The sequence below is a fragment of the Penicillium coprophilum genome (assembly GCF_028826855.1).
Source record: "Penicillium coprophilum strain IBT 35676 chromosome Unknown utg000001l_segment0_segment0, whole genome shotgun sequence".
In the NCBI taxonomy this organism is placed as follows: domain Eukaryota; kingdom Fungi; phylum Ascomycota; class Eurotiomycetes; order Eurotiales; family Aspergillaceae; genus Penicillium; species Penicillium coprophilum.
The window spans coordinates 1026767-1039241 of record NW_026622720.1 but is presented as its reverse complement, the minus strand read 5'-3'; the positions used below and the strand labels follow the sequence as shown (position 1 = coordinate 1039241).

General features: G+C 48.2%; 7 protein-coding genes across 7 annotated transcripts; 4 read left to right on the top strand and 3 right to left on the bottom strand.

Moving 5' to 3' along the window:
- Nucleotides 1-87: 87 nt before the first annotated feature.
- N7500_000383 (uncharacterized protein) lies at nt 88-1054 on the top strand (the record flags this gene model as incomplete). The annotated part of the gene is made up of 6 exons (XM_056671529.1): nt 88-163; nt 220-275; nt 391-466; nt 521-568; nt 814-924; nt 984-1054. 6 exons carry the CDS (start codon nt 88-90, stop codon nt 1052-1054), a joined length of 438 nt encoding a protein of 145 aa, XP_056537102.1.
- An 851-nt stretch (nt 1055-1905) lies between these two features.
- Nucleotides 1906-2109, top strand: N7500_000382 (uncharacterized protein; the record flags this gene model as incomplete). The annotated part of the gene is made up of 1 exon (XM_056671528.1): nt 1906-2109. One exon carries the CDS (start codon nt 1906-1908, stop codon nt 2107-2109), a length of 204 nt encoding a protein of 67 aa, XP_056537101.1.
- Nucleotides 2110-3343: 1234 nt separating this feature from the next.
- On the bottom strand, nt 3344-4834 carry N7500_000381 (putative cyclin-dependent protein kinase complex component; the record flags this gene model as incomplete). Its single annotated transcript, XM_056671527.1, has 2 exons — nt 3344-3637; nt 3695-4834. The coding sequence occupies 2 exons, from the start codon at nt 4832-4834 to the stop codon at nt 3344-3346; spliced, it is 1434 nt and encodes a 477-aa protein (XP_056537100.1).
- A 1258-nt stretch (nt 4835-6092) lies between these two features.
- pre3 (proteasome core particle subunit beta 1) lies at nt 6093-7049 on the bottom strand (the record flags this gene model as incomplete). The annotated part of the gene is made up of 5 exons (XM_056671526.1): nt 6986-7049; nt 6890-6935; nt 6813-6827; nt 6474-6749; nt 6093-6417 (listed from the first exon to the last, which is right to left on the bottom strand). The coding sequence occupies exons 1-5, from the start codon at nt 7023-7025 to the stop codon at nt 6093-6095; spliced, it is 702 nt and encodes a 233-aa protein (XP_056537099.1). The 5' UTR covers nt 7026-7049.
- A 357-nt stretch (nt 7050-7406) lies between these two features.
- N7500_000379 (alpha/beta hydrolase) lies at nt 7407-8504 on the top strand (the record flags this gene model as incomplete). The annotated part of the gene is made up of 4 exons (XM_056671525.1): nt 7407-7543; nt 7600-8112; nt 8170-8295; nt 8345-8504. 4 exons carry the CDS (start codon nt 7407-7409, stop codon nt 8502-8504), a joined length of 936 nt encoding a protein of 311 aa, XP_056537098.1.
- Nucleotides 8505-9791: 1287 nt separating this feature from the next.
- Nucleotides 9792-10876, bottom strand: N7500_000378 (ATP11 family protein; the record flags this gene model as incomplete). Its single annotated transcript, XM_056671524.1, has 2 exons — nt 9792-10644; nt 10701-10876. The coding sequence occupies 2 exons, from the start codon at nt 10874-10876 to the stop codon at nt 9792-9794; spliced, it is 1029 nt and encodes a 342-aa protein (XP_056537097.1).
- Nucleotides 10877-11917: 1041 nt separating this feature from the next.
- N7500_000377 (uncharacterized protein) lies at nt 11918-12295 on the top strand (the record flags this gene model as incomplete). Its single annotated transcript, XM_056671523.1, has 1 exon — nt 11918-12295. One exon carries the CDS (start codon nt 11918-11920, stop codon nt 12293-12295), a length of 378 nt encoding a protein of 125 aa, XP_056537096.1.
- Nucleotides 12296-12475: the final 180 nt, after the last annotated feature.

Sequence of the window (12475 nt, the reverse complement as noted above, 5' to 3'; positions counted from 1 at the left end):
GTTGTTCTGTTCTGCTCTGCTGAGGCTTTTGCCGTTTTTTCCTGTTCTGGCTTTCGGTGTTTCATTTTGCTTTTTTTTTTTGGAGATATGGGGGCAACGTCTCTGTCTGTGATCGCGTGGAAGGCAGCAGAGCGCATGGTGGCTCGATTGAATGGCGACGAGAGTAAGTTATCATCAAAAATTCTATGACGCAACAGCTAATTTGTCAATCAACAATAGGTGGCCAGCGGATCTCGTCCTCGCACATTAAACCGATCAAACGTCACTGTCTGCGAGTATGTGGAAGGTAGCAGGACATGTGTTGGTTTCATTCTTTTCTTTTTGAAGGTAAATATGCTTCCACCATTTTCTCTATTCAACTGTATACTAACCGCATGGCTTCCGGGGGAGGGGTTGGGAACGTCTCTGTCTGTGATCGCGTGGAAGGCAGCAGAGCGTGTGGTGGCCCAACTGGATGGTGACGAGGGTAAGTCCTTGCCCAGCATCTTATGACTTCAAGAGCTGACATGACCGATTTCAGGTGGCTGGTGGGCGTCGCCGCCGCAAATCATACCAAACACACGTTTCTGTCTGTGAGAACGCGGAAGGCAGCAGGATATATGTTGGTTTCATGCTTGTTTCTCTAAGGTAAGAATGAACCCACTCCTTCCTCTTTGACTGCATACTAACCGCATGTTCTCCGGGGGAGGGGCCAGGGAACGTCTCTGTCTGTGATCGCGCGGAAGGCAGCAGAGCGTGTGGTGGCTCAATCAGAGTGGTGATGGGGGTCAGCATAATCTAGACTCTGGCGGTTCCATAAGCTAACATCCACAGTTGGTTGGTGGGTATCTTCACCACGAATCGAACCGAATGAATGGAAAGTCTCTGGCTGTGAGCATGTGGAAGGCAGCAGGACGCGTGGTGGCATCATTCTTCCCCTTCAAGGTAAATATTATGTCAATCTATATCTGCTTTTGACTGCATACTAACCGCATTTCTTCCAGGGGGAGGGGGGCCTTCGGGGACGTCTCTGTCTGTGAACGTGCGGAAGGCAGCAGGACGTGTGGTGGCTTGATCCTTTTATATTTCACAGTAAATATGATTCCACTCCTTCTTTCGTCTTGGATTTCACACTGACTCCTAGTGTTGCAAGGGGAGAAGTGCGGCGAACGTCTCTGTCTGTGAACGTGCGGAAGGCAGCAGGACGTGTGGTGGCTCGTCTTTTCGACGAAAAGAGTACGTCCATGACTTTGCTCATCAATTTACGTGGCTGCACTGACTGACTTACTAGTGCCTGGTGGTGTCCTCCTACCTTTTTCTTCTCTTATTTCATCATGTGTTCTTGCAAGACGAGGGGCATGGAGAAGAAAGGAAGTCGAAGCTGCGTATAATCCTGGGAGTCAACTGCTAAGAGAACCTTACTTGCTGCCTCAAGCAAGACCTCCGCTCTCCACCTAGTCCTCTCTCTCTCTCTTCTTCTTTCTCTCCCTGACATCCTGACATTAGCTCGGTTCAACCAGTGGTTTCTTTCCCATACTGGATTTTCCATAAAAAGATTAGAATGAGGATAAAACAATCGCACGTATTATCGCTTGAAATTTCAATGAACACTCATACCACAAACGGAGCTATGCCTGTTATAGATCATACTCAGAAAACCATAAGAAGTATTCATAGCCTCAACAAATTCACTCCCGTGTCTCAAAATAAGTCAGCAAGGGTATCACAAGTGATGGCCAATAGAATCCCAGCCCAATTAACCATGTGCGAGCCTCTGTCCAGACCACCGAAGATCTCTACCCTGACTGCAATATGAACGGTCTTGTCCGAGCAAGTTTCATGATTGCCCTCGGTGTTAGAAAATTACCTGAGGTGACGGCCAGTATTACCCTTACGGTATAGGTGTCTGTTTTAGCCTCAGTCTCAATGTACGCCGGCGAGGTGGTCATATCGAGCACCGTGGCTGTTGAGGTACCGGCTTTCTCTGTCGCTGTCATGAACCAAGTAGGATGTGATCCTGCCCAGGGTACTGTTGGAACATCTCTGATCGTGGTTGCATCATCTGTGTTCATTATGAAATGCGTGCTAGTTATCCCAGCAATAATGAAGATCACCAGTTCTATAATGTGAATATGACTAGATGATCGTCGTCCGTGGGTGGCCTAATCTGTTGAAAACCTAACAGTCTGTATAAGTGAGTGTCGTGGTGCCATTGTTGTCCGGTGATTCGTGGCTGTAGTGGTTGCTACCAGAGCAGTCTTTGTCAAGAACAGGGAAATTGGAGCTCGTTGTGGATTTTCTCGTCTCACAGGATAATTCCAAGAACAGCGATTATAGCTACCAGAGGTGGGAGCTACGCCCGGAGGAAGGTGCAGAAGGATGATTGCCACAGCCAAGGGGCTTATAGGAAAAGGGATTAGGATTGAGATATCATGTGTTGTCCCAAAAAGCAGAAAGAGAAAATGATAATTGAGATTGTCCTTCTTTTGTGTACGAACATGGTAGCATCTTCCCAAAGTCAATAGATAATACATGTGTCAATTCAAGGCGATTCGAGGCATATTGGCGATGTAGAGTTCCTTCCTATGGTAGCCAAATGAGGATTCCGTGTCCATACAAATCTGGAGGATCGGTGGTTCGGGGAAGCTCGTCACTTAGGGCTAATTACCGCTAAGCCCGATTCCGAGAGCAGAAATCTGACATGTGTTCTAGGGTCCTTCTTACAGTCAAAATTGATGGATCACATACCATTTTACATAGGATGGAGGTAGATACTCTGGCATCAACATCAATTATTCTTCGGACTACTCCACGTATCCATGGGACTACGACTACGATTTAGAAAATGAATATGGAAGCAAAGGATATTAAAAGGATATTCGAAACTACCCCTAAACCAGGCGACAAGTTAATCTGTAACAGACACGTAATGCAAGAAAGCGCCAGCATAACACCAACCCATGAAAAAGATAAGAGGAAACGGCATAAACTCACGAGACCGGTAACGAGATCAAGTAGATGTTTATGTATGTTGCAAGAAGAGGGAATAGTTGTAAAGAGACAACCCGGAAAGCCCGGCCAGCTGAGAACCAAAACTCTATACAAGTCGTGACGTGTAAATGCGCTGAAACAGATCCAGAGAGGTGTAAAGGGTGTGTTGTGTACGAGGTGACGGGGGAAGGGTATGAGACGCCAGAAACCAGAATGGATACAAGGTCGGGTGCGAGATATGAGATAAGCAAACGCTCAGCGTATCGAAGAATAGTTAAAAAAAAAGATGAAAAGATAGAAAGGGTGGATCATGGGCTGGGAGAGAAAGGATGTGCCATGTAAAAAGGGCAAATTCAGGTATCCGACGAATGAACTACGGTGGTGTCGGAGTTTGTCCAAACTCGGCATGGTCGCGAGGCTTGTCGCGGGATCGCATGTACATGGCATCGGAGTATGGGTCGGCCGCTGGGGGAGCAATCTCCCGGGGGAGGCTTCTGTGATGTTGCTGTTGGTGCTCTTGTTGCGTCACAACCTCTCGTGCATAGAACTCTACGAGCATTGTCCCGTACGACTCTAATTCTTCGACGGTGATGGCGAGTCGGAAGTCGTTCAGAAGGAGGAACTGTAGTTCCAAGTGGTTGAGCTCCACCAGTGGAAGACCGCCAACCTGCATATCCAATCACTATTAGCCGTAAGCCACAAGTCGGATATACGAGTCACATACCTTTGCATAACGTGAATTGGTGTAGAAAACATCAGAAAAGAACTTGCTCGCACAGGTCACGGCAGCGATGACCAGTCGATGGATATTAAAGCTATCAACGACGAAGAATTGGGAAAGTGCCTCGGCATCTGACTGAGGCGAAAGGCCGGGCGAATTTGAAGCATTCGATCCTTGCGAGTCCTGCGCAGTGAAGCCTGTTGAGTGGGGTGGTGTCGCCATCAGAGAATCCTGCATCTGATGGGCTCCTGGAGATTCGGTAGATTCGGACGAAGCTTCAGATCCTGCGGCGGAGTCCCAACGTTGGTGCATGTTTTCGAGCTGATCGCGGTTAACCAGCTCAGTCATACGATCAAAGTAGACTAGCAAGCTTAAAAAAACCTCGTAGGTTGTGGGGCAGTACTTGTGGATGCGAGTCAAATAACTCAAAATTGTAATGGTCGGGACATTCTTGCCGTGGAATGCGAGAACGCTGGTGGCCTGCGGGCTAAGGTTGGATGTGCCCTCGGGCGGGGGGATATGGCGCTGTACATGTTCGTGATGCATGTCGTTTGTGGTCGTGATCTTGGTCAAAAGCCCAGCGACCATCTCGATGATCTCCGTGACCGGCATGGAGCTAATCTCATACTGTCGTTGCGACCCAGTTCCGGGAGTGTGTGAGCTCGGTCCTACGAGGTCCTCATTGGCGAGACTTTGGATGTGAGATAAGCTTTGGACCCTAATGCGGCTCGGTGAATTGGCTTCCGAGCCTGGCACGGACTGCATGGACTGGTATGTGGGTTGGAGACGCGGTGAATCCGGCGCCGACTGATTAGAGTATGGGTTGCTCCCACCCTGGGTTGGCGGGGTACGTGTTGAGTAAGAGTTGGCAGGAAAGGCAGGATGAGACGTCATTGAACGCGGCTGTGGGGTGAAAGTAGGAGTATCGGAAGAAGTGCGAGAAGCTTGTGAAGGTGTGTATGAGTTGATGTAAGCCGGTACATCATTCGCATGCACAGGAAGCCGAGCAGAGCCTACGGACGGTGGGGCAGAGGTGGGGGTGTTTGAGGAAGTCGAGTCCATAGGCACGCAATAAGAATCCGAATTGATTGCGCCTCCCAACATGTTATGATCCGGCACGTGGTTGACGACGACGGAGCCCATGTCAAGGCTATCGTGGTCTGTTTTTCTGCGGGAAGACGGGTCAGCAAGGCGGTCGCAGCTCGGGCTATCTCGCCATAAACAGATGGGGCATATGGGACATATGGGGACATGAGAGAAGATGAGACAAGAAGAATAGAAATGATATACGCAATACCAGGGGGGAAATAGAAGAGAGGGGGTTTTGCATACACTTTTGATTACCTCCAAAGGGCTAGACAGATCAAGGAAGAACCCCGGGCTAAAACACGGAGTTGAAGATCAACAGCTGCCGATCGAATCCATTTGGAAAAGGAGATAAGTGACAACAAAACAGCAAAGAGCCCAGGAGAAAAGAAAACGCGTAAGTGATATGGGGGAAGTGGGAATTTGGTCAAGGTGGAAGTCAGTGAGGTCAGAGTGGTCCCCGAGAGATAAAACAAGATTCAAGTTTCTAAACAACTTTATAGGGTATAATTTTTGTTTGGACTACATATAATAAAGGAGTAGAGAGAGAAAAAAAAAGAAGGAAAGATACTCTTTCAAGAGATTAAGACTTTATTATCTACCTGTCATTAAAACTCCTTGATATAAAAGACGGTGTGGACTTTATACAAGGCTTTTCCGGTCTTATATTGACGAATGATAGAAGGACATGCGCGCCCGTGTCATCGACAAGCGATGATTCAGATAGAATGTCTGAGCGCTATTTATCCTGAGTTGTGGGAAAGTGATATCTAGTCCGGGGATGAAGATATAAAGCTTAGAAGTCCATGCATATTCCCCGATATACAGAATAACCATGCATTTCTCTTTGTCCATGATATAGACTTGCATCAAATAATGGAGACCATGGCAGTTTGTGTGCTGCATGGAGGATGTGACGTGTTCTGTCTATGGATCTCGTAAGGCCTGGGCAAATCCTCATGGAAGGTACAGATCCAGGAGTGTTCTACGGAGTACAGTACAATACCAGATAGACCAGGGTATATAAATATGGTGTTCTTCACGGTTCAAAGACACTACTCGGCAGTGATGACCCAATAGCTCGCTGGCCGAGCATTTCCGGTCTAGTCCTTAATCTGCTCGGTCCTTTTCTCCCTACATAGCCCGATGAGAATGGTGGGGGTATGGCAGCATCCGTGGACTAGTGCCAAACCTGTCATATTGGCGCTCAGGCGCAGTATATCCCCGGTGAGACCGCATAGCAGAATGCAAAGACCGGAGAACTGGGATCATGAAACCATTTCATTTGGGGATTGACGCGATATTAGAAGACTTATTAATTCGTCACTCCCGGCCCAGTGTAGCCGTTGTCTGGCAGGTAAAGATGTCTCACGGCACCGGCTTTGGTCAGGACCACGAGACGAATGACACCACCGGAGCTGCCGTCCCACTTAATCGCCTCCTGCAACGCATTCCGCACAAAGTCGATGCCCTCTTCCTCTGTCATCTGTTCCCGCCAGTGGGCATCGGTATAACCGTAGATGTAGGTCGAGCCTGAACCGCCGATAGCGAACGGCTGCTTGTGAAGGGATCCTCCCAACGGTATCGAGTACACCTGACCTCCGTGTCGTGCATCCCATCCGGCAAGAATGATACCCGCACTGTTATTCAGTCAGCGTGAATTTCGAGCGACCGCTTCGAAGACTTGAATACAAACCTCAGCGCGTCCTTGTTCTCATAACACAATTCCTGGAAGAGCGATGCAGCAACCTGTGTAGTTGGAGCCTCGGCGTTCGTTACACCATACATGTTGAGATGGTAGGAGACAATGTCGGCCACGGCCTGGGTGTCTGCGGCGGAACCCGATCGGCAGCACCAGATGGTGTCGTGAACCTGTGTCAATTTGTCGGTGACTCGGTTGGCAATGTAGGCACCGGTGGTTGTTCGACTGTCTGCACCTAGGATGACTCCGTCTTTGAAGTTGATAGCCATGCTGTTGGAACGTTAATGGGGATGGTTGCGGATGGTAAGGTTCGAGAGCTCTAGCTCAACTCACATCGAGGTTCCCAAGCTGAATGAGGAAGGATAGGTTAGTATGCGTTCTGTAGCTCTAGGGGCATGATTCTAGCTTACTTAACCTCACCAGACTTCAGGTGGTTCATGTCGACGTGAATGCCATCTAGAGATGTTAGCTAGTTGCTGCCGGCGGATGACGATAGCTCTGTTCACCTTCACCGAGCATTCCTGATGTTCCATGGGGGGCGACCATTTTGTGATGTGCTGGAGAGAAAATAGAAAACGTAGAAAGATGGCTTCAATAGACAAGATAAATCGGCAAAAAGAAGAAGGAGGTTAAGGGAAGAAGTAGAGGTGATGCTATCATGAACACAGGCAGAAGCTCACAACGCGGCAGCTCGGGCGGTGAGAGGCCCCAGCCCCTGCGATCGACTTATCATCTTCTCCCCCGCGAGACTCCTGAAGCTCAATTTGCCCTTTTCTTCTGGAATTGTTCTATTGACTTATCGTAGTCATCTCTGATCGCATTGACCATATCTGCTAGCCAATAATTCGCAATAACAGAATCTCTCGGACCTTGTTTTGTTGCATCCTCTATCTGGTCCCCACTCTTTAAAGTCCCAACTTGAGCGCCATGTCTGAATCCCCTCCGCCTCCGTCGTGGAGCATCAGCAACATGGCCAACAGTGCTGCGCAGTTCATGCGACTGCCAGTTCTCGCCTCATCTGGTCTGGCTGTTGTTGCAAGTGGGCTCCTCTATTTCAAGCAAAAGTACGCTATTGGCAGGCATCTAGGCTATTGTTTATGAGGCTAACCGTTTCTTCCAGTGAACTAATCTACCCCCGCAATGTTCCAGTGGATGCGCGCACAAATGTCCCCAGTCCTCGCCAATTTGGCATCAGCGACTTTGAAGACCTTCAGATTCCCACACCCGACGGAGAGTCCCTGCATGCCCTTTTTCTCCGGCGACGACCAACCCGCTACTCTCGCAATGTGACAGTTCTGATGTTCCACGGAAATGCAGGCAACATCGGTCACCGCGTGCCCATTGCCAAAGCTATACAGGATACACTTCAGTGCAATGTTTTCCTCCTAGAATACCGCGGATACGGAATGTCTACAGGCACACCGGACGAAGCCGGCATTAAGATCGATGCTCAAACCGGACTTGATTATTTACGACAGCGCCCAGAAACAAGGGATACCGAAATTATCGTCTACGGACAAAGCTTAGGCGGTGCCGTGGCTATCAACCTGGTTGCCACCAACGAGGAACAAGGTGATATCGGAGGATTAATATTGGAAAACACTTTCCTGAGCATTCGCAAGTTGATCCCAAAGTATGTTTGTGAATTATCAGCAAGATTCCCGGGCAAGTGATACTAACCGAGAACCAGTGTCTTCCCCCCAGCAAGGTATCTGGCACGTTTCTGCCACCAATATTGGACGAGTGAAGATGTGCTGCCTAAGATCACCAAAACTCCAGTCCTTTTCCTGAGTGGCCTCAAGGATGAGCTTGTTCCGTAAGTTCGCCCACTGCAAGCTCGGCGTTTAGTTGCTAATACCCGTTAGCCCTTCGAATATGACCCAATTATTTGCCATTTGCAAGTCCGAATGCAAGGTCTGGCGCACACTCCCGAACGGCGGTCACAATGACTCTGTTGCTGAGCCAGGATACTTCGAGCACATCCTTTCCTTTGTGACGGAAGAAGTGCTATCTAATAAACAGTAAACCGGCGTGACTTATCTATCTTACTTGGGATTTTTGAGTTCTCTCTGGCGAAACCTTTGCCTAAGGCCTTTCTTCCCATCTTTTACTTTCCGCCAAGAAGTTCACAAGCTTTGCTCCAACGCTTGGCTGTCAACCCCCTTCTTGACAGCCAATCTGGACGTCTGGTTTCGGCCCCCACAACACAAGAATCAATTGACAGGAATTGTTGATTATGACCATGATACCCCTGCCACGCAACCAAGACACGAATCTCACTTTGTATCCATTCAAATCATTACGGCCTGCCTACTATGGCCCTATATGTGGCCGTGATGACTTTCTTTATTGACCTCCAAGCCCTTGCGGTGATGGGCCAGACCTCCCATTTGATTGAGAATGGCTCTTTTCATCCTTCTATCTCTTCTTGTCTAATCTATGTTTGGTTTCTGTTCACTTCTAGTTTTCCCTTGTTCACTGTTATCATACTCGCGGTGTTTACAATATTGGTCCAGGATGGGGCGCTGGGTGTGTTTCGTTTCTCTGCTTTATTTTCGGCGAACCTTTCCATTTCGCCTTGCTTATAATCTCCGGCAAACATGCTTCTGTGCGAATACTGAACGGAGAGAACCCTTCGAAATCGGTACGAATGTAATAATTTGATTCATGAATATTTCGCTGTACAGTGGCTGCAGACTAAACAACTTATCAGCATGGGCAGTGCACCGGCCATCCAAATACACTATCAAGGTCCTATATAGTATAGCCTTTGTTGCAACAATTGCATTGCCGTGGGAAGAAACACGTACTTAGTCTCGATGCTATGCCTGAAGCTACCTAGGAATTTAACTTCTGACCAGGTCCAACCCGGCTCGATACTCAAATTCTTAAAGCGATATTTCTTGATGGTTGAATATATTCCCAAAGCGAGATAATTTCCAGCGAGTACATTCTTACAATCCAAGATAAGTTGAGGTAAAATAAATTTTGACATGCTGCATGGTGATATATATCACCAGCTATATTTATCGATTGGCCTGAACCCTGATTTAATATATCTGACCATACGTCAACTACGAGTCAAGTGAAAGTAAGTGCTATTGATTGGTTATATATATTTTTCCATAGTATTGGAGAACAAGGTATTATTTTTTTCATTTTTTACATCCGTTCCATGATCCCTGGTTAATTTTCCAGAGACCATATCCAATATCGAAAACACGAGAGTTCAGTATCCAGGTATATAAACCAGATAAAATGGAATAGAGAGATACATAAAATACAAGCCACAAGGGCTACAACAGAACGAAACTATGGAAGCTTCTCAGCCTCTACCAACAGTTCCTCGACCTTGAAGTTCTCAACATCACCCCGGGTGAACATGCGAACAAGCTCACTCTTACGACCAGAAGCCAATCCCTCGAAGTCGTAGAAGCGCTGCACACAGCTAACAAGCCAAGTCGCCTCGGCGGCCGAAACACCACCCTCGGGAATAATCTGGCCATGCATGAGAACTAGACCCTTCTCATCCGCCAGATCAAGGTGGTGAGTAACAGTAGTATGAGGCTGCGCGAACGCGCCGTGCATCTTATAAACACCCAGATTCGTGAAGATCACAGTAGAGGTGTGGTTATTTGAAGGAGACAGAGTCGATCCCTCAGCCGGTGGGTGGAAAGCCCACTGGAGGAAGTGGATATCGGCAGCGGTGCCAGTGACACCCTCGGGCGTTTGCTCTGCCTCTTCGGCGGTCTGCGGGCGCGGGAGGGGCAGGATGAACTGCGGGTTCTCGCGTGCGGACTGAATCATGCGCTTGTATGTGTCGAGGGGAATCGCGGCGGTGATGGCGTTTGGGTTACCCGCGAAACGGAGACGCCAGAGCGCTTCGATCTCCTTTGCTGGGAGCTCGCGGATCTTCTCAACGTCCAGGTAGGTGCTGAGGGGCTTGACGGGGCTGGAGTCGCCGGACACTTTACGTGCGACCTGGGCAGTGCGCGATTCCTGTGGGGGAGGGGGCGGGTGGAATGCTGGGGTTGTGCCTGGGACCGCGGTGGTGGATGTAGGAGTTTCGGGCTCTGGGGTAACTGGGGTGGATGCTTTGCGGCGGAGTTCTTGGATTTTTTTGTCATAGGCTTCCTTCAAGGACTCAATCGACTCATGTCCCTCTCTTAACGTAACGGTTAGTATTGGAGAAGGGATACTGGTTTGGGAAAAATTGCTCACTCCTTGGCCTTTTGGTCCAGCTTGGACCGGTACTTGTCCAAGACATACTTGGGATCGTGGTGTGAGGCGAGGAAGCGGACATCGTGGACCTGCGCCCACCTGCGCTGCTGATAACGCAGCAGGTGGGAGTTGCCGCGAATCACGGATTGGAATCCCTGCAGTCGAAATGATGGCATTTTGAGTTCGGACAGTAAATACAAAGAATCTCCCAAGGTAATCTGCAGATAAGAGAAATGCCGGGCTCCGACTATCAGATGACATAAGCATGTTATTTGCACATTGATGCCATATAATTAAGGCATTAGATGGAGACAAAAAGTGGAGCCTGCCAGGCATCAATATTTCCTAATTAGGAAATATAGAGGTCTATATATTTCACGGAAAGGTAGACATTTCACGAATCTCCACTGGGTAGACCAGCCGTTAGCTGCTATGCTTTCTGTGAGCTTAGGGCGGGGTGAACAGAATTGCCATATTGGGCTGTATCGGAATGACCGTACGTCTGTATGTTCAATACAGAGTCGTGGGGGTTCTTTTTGGGTTTTTTTTGACACTCAAGACTTCAGAGTAGATACCTACCCCAAGAAATACAGGAGCAAGAGCAACAATAACTATACAGTACTATAATTGAAACAAGGCTATTCTTTTCAACTATGATATCAACGCTTCAAACCTTCATGTTAGGCTCTGCAAGCTGTACTTATTGATCCTTTAATGCTGCAAAGAGTAGCAACAAGTCTACCTTTTCATTCCTTTGCCTTTAAGCACACAGCTAGACTCAAAATTGAATCTCATACAAACAAAAACATCGTCAATCATAGTATACATGTGTGCCTCAGGGAGCTCCAACATGCCATCTCTTTCCACCCCTATAAATGGATCTCAACTAGTACAACAATCTAGAATATTCAAGAAACATGTTGATTTACATTGCAAGCACTTGAAATATCTACTAATACTTGCAGAACCACGTTCTAATATGTTGCATCTCTGTACATCTATATATCCTCGTGGACCCACCCGTAGGCATTAGTCAGCATATCACTGCCCAACCAAGGTTTCCCATGTGGAATGGGTCCTGAACTATAACCTTAAAAACACCGTCATCTAACTCCGTCCAGCTGCGCAGAAAAACAAACCCCTCATCTTCAAATATTCTCATCTTTCAAACACCCCCATCTACCACACTTAACAAGGAGAACAAAAAATCAGCCAAAATGACAATTCATCAAAAGGAATTCTCCACCCCTCCACCCCATCCACCTGTGGGCACACCCCGGGATTCCCCATCCGCACTGCCCTGGTACTCCATAGCGCCGGGGGTATGGGAATTTTTACTAAATGGCGACGGGGAACACAAAGCTGCGCTGCAGTGGTGGGAGCCGAACACTACATCTGTGCAGAAAGAACCAATAACACATGCCTACATCGAAGAGGTCTGCACTCTACGAGGCGGGCTGGAAGATCTTACGCTCGGACAGTCGTGGGGTATTGGTGCTTATGCCTACCGATACCCTGGGATGGAGCATGGTCCGTACCGGTCGACCAAGGAGGGTTGTCTGCAGTTTGTGAAGGTTGTGCCGGTCAAGAATTAAGGTTCGGGATTCGAATGTGAAGCTGGGACCGGTGGAGGTAAATGGCTCCGTTTTTGGCTATCTGAGGTCTGCGTATCATAATTTGGCGTTTATTTGGGAGGGCGATGTCGAATTTTTAACTACTGGGTTTTGTGTCCTTTTTGCTTACAGGCTATGCGAAAATATGAAGCATGATGCGTA